This window comes from Motacilla alba, chromosome 4A (genome assembly GCF_015832195.1).
Source record: "Motacilla alba alba isolate MOTALB_02 chromosome 4A, Motacilla_alba_V1.0_pri, whole genome shotgun sequence".
NCBI lineage: Eukaryota > Metazoa > Chordata > Aves > Passeriformes > Motacillidae > Motacilla > Motacilla alba.
Genome location: NC_052045.1, coordinates 6,404,826 through 6,420,117, shown reverse-complemented (window position 1 = coordinate 6,420,117; position 15,292 = coordinate 6,404,826). Strand labels below are relative to the sequence as shown.

Here is a 15,292-nt window from a genome sequence, read left to right as displayed (position 1 = left end):
ATCATACTGGCCTAGAAAGATGAGGAATGTCTCTAAAATTCCTGGGTTTGCTTGAAGTCGTTTTGGTCTTGCATGGCCAGCCTGTGCTGCTGGCCTGGGCAAACGCAGCTTGCTGGTCTCTGTCCTCACAGCCATGCTGGCCAGCTGGGGCTCTGGACAGGCTGCATGAAGACAGCACTGATTTGAGGTGCCATCTAAGACTGCCTCATACTGAGGGTGGTACAGGGAGGAGACAGGAGAGGAGAAACTCTGGGACTTGCTCTGGTTGCAACTCTGAACTATCCACTGGTGTTTACTTTTCTGTGCATGCATTGTGGATGCTCCAGGGACCAGGACAGGGACCTCAGGGGACACCAGAGGGTGTGTGGAGGGACCAGCAGGGGCACAGAGGCAGGGCCAGCTCCTTGGTTGGGTGCTGCAACCAGGACGCAAAACCTGTCTGCTCATGTGAGTGCGAGGGAACAGAAGAGCTGAAGCATGGCCATGAGTTCAAAAGCAAGGTGAGTCTTGTGGGGCAGCTATTGGAACAAAACCTCCTGCAATGGCTGGAGCCCTGAGGACAGAACTCTGCTTCCCTGCACCTCACTCTGACTCAGGGTAGGAGATCCACCCCTGGGCATGAGCCTGTGTCCTGAACCAGAACCCTTCTGGCTGTTTGTGCCTTCACACGCCTCTGCATGGCTCCTCAGCAGCCAGGGCAGCGGAGCCTGACCACTGTGAGATGGAGGTGGCTGGACTGGGGACAGTCGGTGTGGCTGCTCACAGCTTCCCTGGTGCCGATCGCTGTGCTGCCGGTGGCACTGTGCTGCAGGCCCTGTGAGCCCGGCCCCTGGGGCATCGTGGCTGCCCTGGGCAAAGGCCGAGGCACTCGCCCTCACCCCGCAGGACGGGGAGAGCTGCTTTCACAACCTGGATGTGTTGTCACTCACATCCAGACATTTCCTGTTATCTAACCTCAGCCTTATCTTCCCCATTCGCAGCTTCCTCTTGAAGGAGGAGCAGCCCCTTCAAAACCGAGCTGTGTGCCCGGGCTGAGCCCCCACCGCGCTCTGCACGACCCCCGCTGCGGCCCCGGCTGCCGGCCCGGCCTGCCGCGGCTCTGCACGGCCCCGCCACGGTAGGTGCCAGCTCCCCGTCCTGCCCGCGGAAGGGGCGCTGGGGACAGGGGAGGATGTGTCCTTTGGGGTTCATCCCAAAGGCCCGTGGGTGCTGGGACACCGAAAGGTGCGGGGTGTCCACGTACCTGGCAGTGAAGAAAGCTGTTCTCCCGCCCCGTGTTACGCCTCGAACTTCGAGGGGTCTTAATCCTGCTTGGGTTTGGGCTGCTGCCCTTCGGTGCTGGGGCTGTGTCTGCCTAAGCCAGAGGGGCTTTTTGGTGGCTCCTTTCAGGGATGAGGTAGCATTCGGCTGGGTGTGCTTGGGGAGGACAGGCTCAGGGATGGAATGCCACTGGTCCCAGCCAGGGAGCACTGTGCCCTGGCTCCTTCATGAAGATGAATCATGATTAGCAGTGATACGTAGCCCCACTCAGCAGCAGGGTACACGTGTGTGTGTGCTCCCTCAGCTCACAGACACACACATGCTGCGGGTGAGCTGCTGGCAGTGGGAGATTTTGATCAAAATTAGTCATAGATGAGGCAGCTCACAATGAGCAGAGGAGGGTGTGGGATGGAGGAGGGTGTAACCAGGGAGAGACCCTGTCCCAGCCGTGTGCGAGTGTGCTCTTCAGCTCCGTTTCTCACTGTCCCCATGGTTTCAGTAGAGCAGATGAAAGTTTATTGCACTTACCCTCTTCCCCTCTTTGGGTGTGTGGGGACAGGGACAGAGTCCAGAGTGCAGGGACGGGGGCTGCGGGGCTCGGGGGAGTGCAGGGGCTGTGGGAGCATGTGAGGGTGACCTAAAGGTAATGGGGGCATTATCAGGCCCTTCCTGGGGGCTTTGAAGTGAACCAGCGTTTGTCTGGCAAAGTCCCTTGCAGCGTCCACTGCAGGGCTGGGGGCCTAGGAAGGTCATATATGGAGCAGGACAGCATCCAGTGGAAGCCTGCCATGAGCAAAGCCTTATTTGTCTCTGTTATGACAAAGGCTTCCAGCTCCCAGGAGAAGCACAAGCCAAGGTTTCAGCTGGCTAGGGGTTCAGCAGACCTTGTTGCCACAGGACTCTTGCTTTCAATTCAGGCTGTGATTTGTCTTTCACCAGGGGGAGAACAGAGATGACCTTGATTCCAGATCAAATACTGCAAAATAAATGCATGTCTTGAAATGGCTGCAGCCTGCATCCTAGGGCTCAGCTACTCAGCATGTGAAAACCACACAGCCACATTTCCATGCACGCTGTTATTAGGTTTAGAGTTGAATCTATCCAATAATCTTACTTTTAATTTATTTTCATTACAAGTTGCAGAACAGTCTGACAGCCCTGTAAAAATACCTGAGCGATTATGTGCAGCCTGGAGGGGACTTTTTTGTGAATTTGGTAAGGGACTGACTTGAGAATGCAGGAAGAAAAAATCTTTCTGTTTGGCCTTCAGAGTATGTAGTAGATTGCTCAGTTTTACAACACTGAGCTTTTACTTGGGAATACCCACTTTAGCTTGAAACCAGAAGCTCTGACAATGACAAATCCATTCACATCAGATATGATCTCTACGGGTAGAGTTTCAAGTTCCATTCGCATCTGCTGATAGAATTATCTCCATTGTGTCCCCACCCCTTATCTGTCCCTCACAGCAACATTTTAAGCGACTGTTTTTCCCCTCAGAAAGCCACAACGGGGGATTATTTTAAGCTTCAATTGCAGAAGCAGTGCTGCCTTGTTTTTTTCTTCCCCCTCCAAGGCCAGATCTGCCCCTGTTAGACATCAGCACTGAAGCTGAAGGCAGTCTGAAGGTCACTGATACCTGTGGAAGAGCCTGCTTAGTCTTTCTCCAGTGGCTTCCCCACGTTTTGGTATGGCTTAGAATCCTTTGGGGGATCACAGGTTCACATGTACTCCAGTAGGCTGATCTTAAATCAGCTTATTAACATAGTTTTCTTATCTTCATGAAGTGCATATGCTGATTTTATCCATTGCCACATAGTTTTATCTGCCATGGCTGAGCTGCATTTGGAATGAGGAGACAGAGCACAGAACTGGTCACTATCTACATTACACCCAAGGCGAAGGTGGAGACAGGGGAATGCCAGAATTGCAAAGCCTGGGTAGTGACTCAGTCTAGAAACAGATTTTACCTTTAAAGCTGTTGCTGCTTTCTTCCTCTTGAGTCTTACTCCACTCTTCTGGTTTTGGAGAACATGTATTTGCTATGCTTTCACCTGAAAAAACCTTTTCCTTTCCAGATATGTTTCTGTATGTGATGTTAGATGGAATCCTATGATCATCTGTGTAAAATAGTCAGAGAAATTAGAGGTAGAAATGGTTGATGAATTGCCCACTGTATGATATTGTTAATATACTTAATCTAATTCTACTTTAGTGTCTTTAATGGTCTACCTTAAAAATATAATTACAATAACTTCAGTCTTTATTTTTATACTAAAAATACCATGACTACTTTCTCACAAACTGGTGATGCTGGTCATGTGAAATTAAAATCCATGGACTGGTAAGAAAGCTAAAACACCATGCTAAAAACTCAGCTATATCTGGACATGTCCACAAAAAGTATGAAGGACATAAACAGTGTGCAACATATTCTCTTGTGTTTGTTTGGTTATTTAGTTTTCTTTAGGTGCATTTCTGCATTTCCTGCACACTCCTGTTAAAAGAACAAGGGAATAAGAGTATATTTTGTATTTGTGCAAGAAGTGTGTGTGAATATGATGTTCACCCTTAAAGGTTGGATTATGCCAGTGTTTGGAGGTGGAAAGCTCCTCTTATTGCAGGAAAGGCTTTCTCTGTTTGCTAGAAATGAAGCAGAAGGGGGGTGGTTTGTCAACGGAAGAAAAAGTTTCACTTCACTTCTGAAGAAGTTCATCGTTTCCCTTTGTGGAGCTTGGTTTTCTTTCAGCATCATAATCTTTATAGCATTCTGCCAATGGAGGAGCCTCCAACAGAGTCAGTGATTAACCCCTACATGTATGCCCAGGGGCAGAGTTGTACTTCTTTTTCTGACTTTTGAATTAATAGAGTGGATATTTTCCTCAGCAGAAGGCAGTGTCTGCTGGTGTGGTTCTCTCTCACCCAAAAAAAGAATGCAGGAGGGGGAAATATGGGAGGGTAAATGATGCTTTTTGCTAACTGGAAAATGCCCCTGTGAAGTTAACAACAGCTGCTGTGCTTCTTTTCCCCCTGTGTGCCCAGGCTGGCATCCAGCGAGGCCACCGTGACCCCGGGAGCTGCAGTGTGGCACTGCGTGTATTTGACAAGCTGAGTCCGACACTCAGTGTGCAGAGTGTCAGTTTGTCAAATACCCCAAGTGAGGCACTGCTGAGCAACGCGACGCCGAGGGTGCAGCCCTTTCCTCCTGCTCTGGCAGGAGCCTTCCTCTCCAGGCTCGGCGCCTCTGCAGAAATCCACCGAGGTACTGAGCAGCCCATCCCATTGTTCCACAACACCTGAAGGATCCTGTGCTGCCAGGTTTCCCTTCCACCCCGGTTTTGGAAGTATCTGTTGGGCTATCCCTCCCAACAGTAAATCAGAGCAGAAGTGCAATTTCTCTGCACTGTGAAGACAGGGAATTGTGCCCTGGGTCCTTGTTGTTTGCATCCAAATACAATGCTGTTCTCTTACCCAGCATTAACTAGCCAGCTGTAAATTAAGCTCAGTTAACAAGGATCCTGGCAACTATAATCACAACATCATGGCTAATGGCAGCATTATCCATAATAAAGAATCTTGCCTTTGCACATGTAGTAATCTTTTTTAATATGGAGTACAAACTAATGAGGCTGCTCATTAACTTCCCTCTGGCCCATTAGCCTGTGAAAAATGCATGTTGGTTCAATCTGTTTTAAATTAGGCCATGGAGTCCATTGCCTCTTCTGGGAGCCTTGCTATTTGGAGAAGACTTCTTGTCTTTGCATGGTTATTCCTAGTCAGCACTTGCAGCAAGGTTGCCTATTCTGTTGTTTAATTAAAGTAATTGCCTCTAAATCATCCACTTGAAGATGTAATGATTGCTAAGTGTTTTCAGTAACTGACTTGTAGCATTTCAGATATGTCAGGGTAGGGGAATGACAGTGGCAGCATGCAGCCCAATTTTACAAATCAAACTCTCTGAAAGCATTTGACATGGAAAACTGAAGAATAAAAAAAAAAATCCCAAGACTCTACTGACTAGTTTTAGGACAGTACCACCAGCAAATTTTACAATATTTGAGAGCATTAATAAGCATTTATTAATGCTCTCAAAAAAAAAAAAAACAACCCAAATTGGGTTTTTTGTCACAACTATTTCTTAGTAAATACTTTGAAGAAGCTGGAGTTTGTACTAAGCTGGAACCCATGAAGGTATGTCATTGCCTGAGCAAATTGTGTTCTGCTTTTTGAATAGCTTGTGCACTTCTGGACAAACATGGTCCACCAGTGGTCAGAAATGGCCCTACTCCTTATGACTCACACTCCCATGGTCTCTCTCAAGCACCTCCTCATGACTCACAGACATCACCCTGATTTTTATCACTGAGGTTAGCTTCAAAAGAGAACAAGGTCTATGATTTGAGGCTTTGCCTTGTCCCCAGTGGATCTTCCATGAAGCACACAGCCATGTCAGCTCCAAGCCCTGCTGTCACTCAAACCTTGAGGTTTCAACAGACCCAACCTCCTTTGCACCACAGCTGGCCAAGGGTTTGTTTATGCCCTTCCTTCTTGTTTTCTCATGCATTTTCAATATTTTCTTCAGTAGTTTGCCCTCTGCTTTTTAGACAACTCTCCCCTTCAGCTCCCTGATCCTTCCAGATGACTGGGGTGAAGGGGAAGAAAGCAAACCCTTTCCTCTCTTACAAGAACAAGCATCAAATTACAGTGGTACAAATTTCTCTGGGACTTCATCTCCCACCTTCCTGCTCTGAAGTATGGTACAAACCCAGCAGTTGTAAAAGCCACCAGGTCCCCTCCATGGGACAGGCACTGCAAGGGGAACTGCGAGTCCCGTGACACTGTGCTGGCCACTTGAGATAGTGTGTTTTTGGGAGGCAGTATCCTTTCAGGGCAGAAGCTGAGCTTTTCCTTCCCTTCTGGAGCAGAGCTCAGCAAATGAGCACAGTGCAAGGAAAGGAGAAGTTTTCTGGTTTGATAGTGAAGCAACACAGCAGAACTCTCTGTGGCTTTCAGAAGAAAAACGTTCTGTTGCCAACAGGTTTTACTAGAAGCATGGAAAACATGCTAAAAGTAAAATAAAGAAATAATCACACATTTGTTACCCAGGGAATAACACCTCGGCACTGGTGACAGGCTTCTAATGTTCCCACTCTTCTGCTATTTGTGACCAAAGTCCTGTTGCTGCCTTAACTAGAGGAGTGACAACATGGAGTCCATGGGGGCTGGTCCATCTGGGTCCATCTGCTCCCCCTTTCTTAACTCCTGTTGCCTTCTTCCTCTGTAGCTTCTCCCAGGCTTCATGTCTTCTGAGGAAGGTGTCCAGACCTTGTCAGAGCAGATCAGTGCTGGGAGGAATCACAAGATGGAAAAACCATGGTGTTACATAGTCAATGAGTGAACCTGGAGCTCAGAGCTTTTAACAGCAGGAAAACTTGCACAGAATACCAAGCTAATTGAAAATGAATGAGGATGATATTTGTGGGGGAAAGGAGAGTGCCATGTCATGTGTTTTGGGCCTAGATTAGCTGAGGTAAGGATGGGGAAGCTGAGAAATTTTCAGTTCCCTTCCCACCCAGTGTTGACCTTGCACCACATGCTACTGCCCTGCCTGAGCATGGCTGCAGCTCTCCATTCCCCTCAGCTCCTTTGTTCTGCACCACCCCTAGAACTGCTGATGCCAGCAGCTTCTGCAGCATGGGATCTTCAGGGCTGGCTGCCATGAGTCCCACAGGGACAGACTGGATTCTATCTGCCTCCCTGGAGTGTAGCCTAACAGCCAGCACAGCCCTCCCTGCATGGCTGTCACTGTGCTTGTGAAGCCCTCACAATACAGGCAGGAGATTTTTTTTCTCTGATCTTTCCCCCCTCACATCCTGCAGTTCGGAGCTGTAAAGGTGCAAGTGTGGCTCTACCCAGCACTCAGGCCACAAACAGCAAAGTGACCCTGCTGTTAGGCTGCTGACCCGAAAAGAGGTGGGTGATTCATGGCAGCAGAGACGAGCCTTGTGGGTGAAGTCAGGGCCAAGCAGGAGGATGTGTGTGTGACTTGAGCTCAGCTGCTTCCCTATGCTTTCCTTGCTGCACCCACTGATATAAAAAAAAGGCCAGTAATTCTTACAAATTTGGTTTGCCAAAGCCAGGAGGCATTCCTCCTCCCTGCCAAGTCCCTGGAGGACAAAGGGATGCTGGCGGGAGGCACAGAGAGGACAGGACTGACAGCAGCACTGCAGTACAGGCACTATGCAAACAATTAACAGTGACAAGGCAAATCAGGCTGCTGAGTGACAGTGTACTGTAGGGAATGCAATGCAGCTGAAGGCAGGAACTGCATCCATGTTGCACACAGGTCAGCATTAGTAATCACACAGATTGACTTACATCCCCCAGAGTAAATTGCTGTCAGCCTGTTGTATTCAGAGAGGTCCCTTAATCATTATCCAACTGCCTCAAATTTCTCTCTATTTTATCATGCCTCTGGCCCCCATACTGTAAACATTAAATGCCAGCATTTCCTTCAACATCAGTTCTTGTTTTCCAGGAGAAAACCAGTGGGTGACAGTTCAGAGACTCATTCCCTCTCTCTCTGAGCACTGAGCTCCAGTCTGATAGCAAAAATGGCATTCCTGGGACATCAACCTCCCCTCTGTGGTCCCTTTACCATGCTGTAAGAAAAAAAAAAAAAAAAGGAAAACTCAAGCACAGGCAGGATGTACAACCAGTATTTGTTGAGAATCTCAATTTCCAGCACAATCCTGGTTCCTTGCAGCCTGGGATGTCTTAACAGGAACACACATTCAAGAGTATCCCTTGCTAGTGTTACTGACTGGCAGCATTGCACAAACTACTCCAGGATTTACATGCTAAAGTATTTCATGTTCTCACTCCTTCAGATCCTTTCTTCCTGCCCTGGGTCCTTCAGCTTGCTCAGAAACAACTTGCTCTACAGAAGTGGGTAGACAAACAGTTGGCTGGGGGTTTCTGCTCCCCCAGACAGAGCCTGGTCTGCCAAAGACCAAAAGGTTATGCAGCTCTGGGTTAAAGCAAGCAGTGAGAGCAGAACAGAGGGACAACAGGAGGAAGAGTTTCCTTCTGCTGAGTTCACTATTCAGTACCTGCAGCCCTGCATGGCTGCTTATGTGGAAAAGCTGGTACTTTACAAAATTCCTTCTGTTTCATATTGATGTTCCATTGCAGCCACAAGGTTCTCATACTCGGGGCTTTTCCTGTCTTTCACTGTGGTCTTTCCAGTGCTAGAGCACGTTTCCTCCTGTAGGCACTTAACAGGGCCTTCCACCTCAGGGTGCAGCAGGGCGACATCTGCAGTGCGGCGGCTGGGACAAGAGAGACACGAGTGAGAGGGACGACTAAAGCAGATGGCACTTCACTTACACCTTAGAGACAAGATCTACCACATAATCTGTGGAACAGCAAAATTCATACTATTCTAGTGAGGGCCTGGGGGGCTCTGAAAGACACTAGAAAGTGACATTAAAAGAATTACACAAAAAGAAGCACTGGTTAATACTGGTACTATAAACTCTCATGGCATTATCATGTTATACCCTAAAGTTACCAGCAGACAGTCCAGCCTTTGAAAAATAAATACCAGGAACAATTGGGGAAAATTGCTACAGATGGCTGTGGTGTGTCTCTGAGTAGGAAAGCAGCATGAAGGTGTTGAAGATCGCGATGAGGATAGGGCAGAAGTGTTTGTATAATCATATGCTAATAGGAACTCTGCAAAGTAATACTTGGCCAAGCACTAAGACATGTTTCTTATAGAGAAAGGCAAGTGTAGAGGGAACTTAAAGGAAGAGCAGAAAATTTATGTCTTTTGCTTTGCTAAATAATAGCAACAATTTCCCACAGAGAACAGGTTTCCCATGGCATGTGACAGGCACAGCAAAGCACCCAGAGTATCCTTCTGTTTTTTCTACCATATTAAAGAACAGTCTGGCCATCTCCTGTGACCACGTGTTAAGTCCTCATGCTGCTAACTAAACTGCCAAGGTGTTCAGATCCTCCCCCTGTAAGGCAAATAAATCTTTGCTTTTCACTAAGCAAAGAGGCTTTTTAGGAGCAGATACCAGTACAGTGCCCTCAGTCTTAATGCCCGAAGTAGAAAATTGCACTCACAAAGCAACTTCATAGAGAGGTTCTGGAAAAAAAAAAAAAAAAAAAAAAGAAAGAAAAAGAAAGGAATCTAAGATATGCATCGACTTGTTTTATGTGTCATAGAACAAAACCCAGCTTCCACATTTTTGGGAATAACCCTCCCACAAGCTTCTCTCTCGAAGGGATTAACCGGGGATGGGAGTGATGGGGATGGGAGTGACGGGGATGGGAGTGATTGGGATGGGAGTGATGGGGATGGGACTGTCCCTCCCGCCCGTCACCTCGGACCGGGCCCTCCTCCCGGGGCTGCCCGCACCGCCCGGCCCCGGTTTGTCGCTGCTCACCGTCCTTCCTCCGCCGGCGCCGCCAGCAGCCCAGCGCCGCCGCCAGCAGCGCGCCCAGCGCGGCGCCGCCCAGCGCGGCCGGCAGCCCGTACAGCAGCGGGGACGGGCCGAGCCGCGGGGAACCTGCGGGGGACAGCGCTGTCACCGCGGCCGGGGGACACGGGGGCCGGGAGCCGCCAGTCCCCCGCTGCTTCGGACGGCCTTTAAATCCTAACCGAGAAGAGGCCGAGGCCACTTGGGGGCTCAGCCACTTGCCGGCAGTCACAGAAAGCCGGGATGGTTTAGTTTGGAAGGGATCTTAAAGGGATCATCTCGTTCCACGCCCCGCCGTGGGCAGGGACACCTTCCACCAACCAGCTTGCTCCAAGCGCCGTCTAACCTGGCCTTGGACACTTCCAGGGATGGGGCATCCCTGCGTGAAAACAAACAGCACACTTCAGGCTGCAAACACCCCCACCAACAGGCGTGTGGGCGGGAGTCAGGAGCGCAGCTCCTGCCTGGATAACGCCTGGTATTTGGCATGCCAGGGTTTCTTCCCTGCAGCCGTGTCTGCCACAAGCACAGCAGCCAGATGTGGAGCTGGTCTGGGATGATGTTTGCCCCCCTGCCCTTGCCAGTGCAAATCTGGTGTTTTCCAGCATGAGACTCCACTCACCTGTGCCTGTGAAAAGCCCCACTGGAGCAGAATCCATCCTGGAGACCCGTGTCGTGTGGGCTGGATCTGTCAGTGGAGAATGGTGGATGCATTGCAGTCCCACTGGGCATCAGGAAAATGGGGTCTGCTCTGCCAGCCTAGACTCACCTGTTATCCTGTGTGTGTGTCTTGCCAGCAGGCCTGGGGCAGCATTTGGCTTGGGAATGCTTTGGCTTTGCCCTGCTGGCACTTCCCTAGACTTCCAGAGGATACCTTCACTCTCTCTCCTATGGTGACTCCCTGGCTGGCTTGAGGGCTTTGCCATCAGCTGCACCATAAACTTCCTGAGGTGTGGAGGCCTGTGCCAGGTCTCTTGTCTCAGGTGACCTCCTTCTGAAACTCTACAGCCTCAACAGTTCTGGTCCCTGAGGGACACAGAAAACATTTTCTTGTCCCCTCCCATCATCAGGCACATTCTCAAGTAGGGGTGCTAGCCTCTGGTGTAACAATTAAGACACAATTCATACGTGTTTGATCTGGCTGTGGAAGAGCAAACTCCCTGCCTTGGTCTTCTCCTGCCACAGAGGTGAATAAGCCTGGCCTGGGCACTCACCTGTCACTGTGTGCTCCATGTCACTACTGTCTTCCTGACTGGTGGTTGCAAGGTGTCCCCCTGTGCTTCCCACATTCCTCTGCCAGGCCGCTGTTGTTGCAGGCACATCTGCAAGGTGAGGGGGAGGGAGAGGCTTACACAGGGGTTTGACCAGCATGGTGATGCTGCTGGGGTACAGCATTCCCCACAGGTGGGAGCAGGAGGAAGCAGCCCCCTCGCAGCTGACAGCAGCAGCAGGGGGATGCTGTGCCAGCAGCGTTAGGCAGCCCCTGCAGCACTGAGCCCTGTTCCCGTGCTGCTCCCACCAAGGTGGGGCTGCTGGGACAAGCACCACAGGGCTTCAGCCAGAGCTCCGTGCCTGGAGCTCAGCAGGCTCTGCCTCTTTCCCAGCCCCTGTGAGGTGCCTGTGCTTGGCTCTGCCATCAGGGGCTTCACAGCTGTGCTGATCCAGTGAGCAGCCAAGGGGAGCGGCAGGTTTGCCACCAGGCACCCATCATGGAATTGTTTAGATTGAAAAAGGCCTCTGAGTCCAAGGTGTCACACACTGTCCTGCAGAGCCTGGAGGGGTCAGAGCCTGGAATGAAGTGCAGCGTGTCTCCCTGAGACACACAGCTGGTGGTGGGGAGCAAAGGCCAGCTTGGTTTGTCCTGCCACTGAATTAGCACTCACTTGTTCCTGCTTCTCAAAATACAGCCCCGACTCCTTGTCTAAACTTGCTGAATTGCAGTGGGCAGCAGTACAGGGCCAGGGAGAACTTCAAAAAACCCACAGAGGAATAAATAAATGAATGTTTGAAGCAGGAACCCTCTTTTACATCCGAAAAGAGCAGTTCCTCAAAGAGGAGGAAACTGAAGACGGGAAACGCAGAAGGACACAGGCTGGAGCCAGCGGGGAGGGCTGTGTCACAGTGCTGAAGGCGTTTGTCGTTTCCTTGTCTCCGGGCAGGGCAGGAGGATGCTGTTCCTTTGCCCCGCAGCCGGATCTGCGCTGCCAGCCGCGCCGTGGCACTCACCTGTCACCGTCAGGCGCACGGCATCGCTGCGCTGCACGGCGCCGGCCCCAGCCCTGTTGTGCGCCTCGCAGAAGTACGTGCCGCTGTCCGAGGCCCGCAGGCTGGGCCAGGCCAGCTCGGCCCCGCTGCTCAGGAGCTCGGCTGTGCCCGCCGGGCCGCTCCGGAACCAGCGGTAGCTGATGGGAGGGGAGCCGCCGGCCTCGCAGCTCAGGCTGGTGCTGGCTCCAGCCGGCAGCGTCAGCCCCGGCTCTGCGGCTCTGATGATGGGCTTGGTGGCTGCCACTGCAACACAAAGCACAGGGGCACAGGTCACAGGCTGAGCTGGGGACGGTCCCCCTGCCACAGCGGCTCTCGCTCTTGCTGGCGGTGCCTTCCCGGGAGGAAGCAGCTCGGCTTTAGCATCGCTCCCTGCGCAGGATGAGCTCAGGTAACCTGTATGTTAATCCATTGCTGCCGCCCTTTCACAAAGTCCTGCTCTCGGGGGTGCGTGGCCCCCTTGCAGAAAGAGTTTTTTCTAGCACACATTGAGGATGCTCAGGAAGGCGAGAAGGCAGACTTGGCTCACACAACACCCACCTGCTACAAGAACCACAGAGATATTCGCTGCCTGCACAGAACCAGACCTGGATATTATCTCAAACATCGTGGGTTCAAGTGGCCCATCAATAGATCCAGCTTGGGCTGCACACTAAAGTTCCCTTCCCCAGTTCATTCCTACACCTCCATCTGTTGAGAAGGCTAACCAACACAGCAAGGGAGGCAGATGATTCAACCCCCAACCCAGTGTGGTGTGAAAGGCTATTCACACCAACGCTGGTCCCCCCTAGCTTCTTTTGGTTTACTCTGGCTGCACAAGAGCAGGACTTTACTGCTGGATTTACCTTTGACAACTTTAACTGTAGTGGTCACCTCTCTTGTTATCAAGCGGTCATCTCTAGACCTCCAGACGATTTGACAAGTGTAGTGTCCACTGTCAGTCATTTCAAGGTTCTGAATGAGGAGCGAGGCATCCCCTGGGTTGTGCTTTGGGATGCTGACTCGGCCTCGGAATTCGGACAGCATGATGTGGTCACCAGAGCTGTCCCTCCGGAAGATGGTGGAGGTGCTGAAGTCCTGCTCCACGCTCCAGCTGAGCATTTGCTGTGTGAAATCTTCTGAAGGCACATAGGTACATGGTACAGTGGTGGATGCCCTCCATGTGCCTGTGACCTGGTGGACACTAGACAGATCCAGGAGGGCTGCGGGAAACAGAAGAAATGAGAATGCAGCAGAGGAGGGAAATGTCCTCCGGACAGACAGGACTCACCTGGCAGTAGGTGCTAGCACGTGGCCAGGTCTCAGATGTGCTGTACACCACAGCACTAAGCCAGCCCACGTCATCAGGCATGGGGAAGTGAACATCTGCCTTGACCTCATGGCTATTTTTATTGTGTTTCTGTCTGGGCACTTGCCAATTCTTTCTCGGTACAGACAGTCTCCTTGTGGGCAGCAACATTTAGGGGTATTCCCTGCAGTGCTGAACCTGGAATAGGAATGGTGGACCAAAACCTATCCTTTTGCTTTGGCCTTGGAAAGCTTCTGACCTGACCCAGATCAGCACCCTGCCAAGTGTTCAGGTATGCACAGGAGAAGAGTGGGCAGATTTTCTCCACACATTCTCCCAATTTCTCCAGCTGCCTGCCCATGGATCCCACATCTCCTCTGGGACGTGCCTCTTCTAAGTAGCAAATCACCTGAATTTCATTTGACTTGGCTCATCTCTCCCAATACCCCTTACTCTTCTCCCCTTTCCCCTCCCTGAAAAGACATTGGTTATATTCAGCAGCTTTAGCTCACAAGAAGTTGGTTGAGAGGCAGATCCCAGTAATCTACAAAGCTGGGGTTTTTTATGAAGAAATGGGGAATATATTTCAACCCAGTTTTCTAAATGTCAGGAGCAATCCTGTGCTTTTGTATACAACGTCTAAGAGCACTTTTCTCCTATTTCCCAAAACTATCCTCTGCTGCTGCCAGTGTCGTACATGCCCTGAGAAAGGATATATTCAGTTAAGGGAATAGGAACTGAAGCCGAGGTCCCAGTCCCAGCTTTCCTGATGCAACCAGAGAGTCACTAGGTACGAGAGACCAAGGGGAATCAAATGTGCCAGCACCTGGTCTCACAGCTCTTCTTCTTCCCAGGGCCATGCTAACAGAACAATGAGGATGAGTTATTAAATTTAGAAGGCATATTCCAGCTTCACCAAGACTGTTTTGAGAGCTGGACACCACAGTGGGTCTCTGCCAAAGGTCCTAAAAAACTGTATTCTACTCTTGCCGTGGGGCAGAGAAACTGACTTGCCCAATACTACCCCATTTGCTGCACTCTTGAAAGCACCTCATTGTATCTGATGCCAAAGGAGACTCTCATGAATTTTCAGGCTCTGTGGTTAATACAATAAGCTAAATACTCCTAATTGACTTGTCAATTAAAAAAAAAGAGATACTATAATTCAAAAGATTTTTGCTATCCTCTTAGTACTCTGATTTTTTTCTTATACATTGAAGCATTTACTCACCATTGCAGCTGATGAAAGTCATCACAAACACCACTATCCGCCCAACTTCTCCCATTCTCCCAGAAGTGCAGGTCTGTCCTCCTTTCCCCAAGAGACTCCCACCCTCCTGGGACCAGACTGCAAATGAAGAACACTTCCTTTTATTCTGTTCTTTGTCATCTAGGATCCTCTTTCTGAAACATCACGAGTCCATTTCACTGCTGAGTTGGGTGAAGGGTGAAGGAAGGAGAAAGGCTCTATGGATCTTTCCAGTCCCATTCCCTGTCCCCATCCACTTCTCTTGGTGCATCCAGGACCCAGCTGCCTTTCTGAGCTGCAAGTGTCCATTGCCAGGTCATGTTGAGCATCACAGACTCTCTCAGCTCCCATTTCTGCTGCAATAATCCAGTTCATGGGCAAAAGTCATGTTCTGAAAGCACACACTGTGTTTGCCAAGGAGGTGACTTCTGACTGGCAGCCAAAGGACATTCTGAGTGTGCTCTGTAGGGTATCTTTAAAAGTACTTCCAAGAATTATCTAGGTGTGGTACACAGGATTGATCTGTGCTTACTAATTATTACCAGAAGGAGAAGGACTTACAGAAAAATAAGAAACATGTATAAAAGCAAATCTACTGACCTAGTGAATTCTCTTATAGGTGTTTAATAGTCACCAGAGCAGCTTTTTGGGATTTCTTCAATAGCCATGCCTTAGCACATGGTTCTAACTGCTGCACCAGGAAAACAGTATCTTTGAGCAGGAGGCAGATGTGTCTGAGGG

The 15,292-nt window shown here is 50.2% G+C and overlaps 1 protein-coding gene and 1 long non-coding RNA gene across 3 annotated transcripts; one reads left to right on the top strand and one right to left on the bottom strand.

Moving 5' to 3' along the window:
• Positions 1-986: 986 nt before the first annotated feature.
• LOC119695119 lies at positions 987-7,928 on the top strand. The gene is made up of 2 exons (XR_005255058.1): positions 987-1,117; positions 4,303-7,928. It is a non-coding gene; the product is annotated as an uncharacterized LOC119695119 (long non-coding RNA).
• On the bottom strand, positions 5,379-14,669 carry LOC119695118 (V-set and immunoglobulin domain-containing protein 4-like). Of its 2 annotated transcripts, XM_038123016.1 has the most exons (9): positions 14,534-14,669; positions 12,860-13,216; positions 11,979-12,260; positions 10,967-11,074; positions 10,375-10,440; positions 9,720-9,842; positions 9,397-9,418; positions 8,373-8,591; positions 5,379-6,605 (listed from the first exon to the last, which is right to left on the bottom strand). In XM_038123016.1, exons 1-8 carry the CDS (start codon positions 14,586-14,588, stop codon positions 8,414-8,416), a joined length of 1,191 nt encoding a protein of 396 aa, XP_037978944.1. In that variant the 5' UTR covers positions 14,589-14,669; the 3' UTR covers positions 5,379-6,605; positions 8,373-8,413. The 2 variants fall into 2 exon arrangements, with proteins under 2 accessions (XP_037978944.1, XP_037978943.1); XM_038123015.1 differs by having other exon boundaries at positions 5,379-8,591.
• Positions 14,670-15,292: the final 623 nt, after the last annotated feature.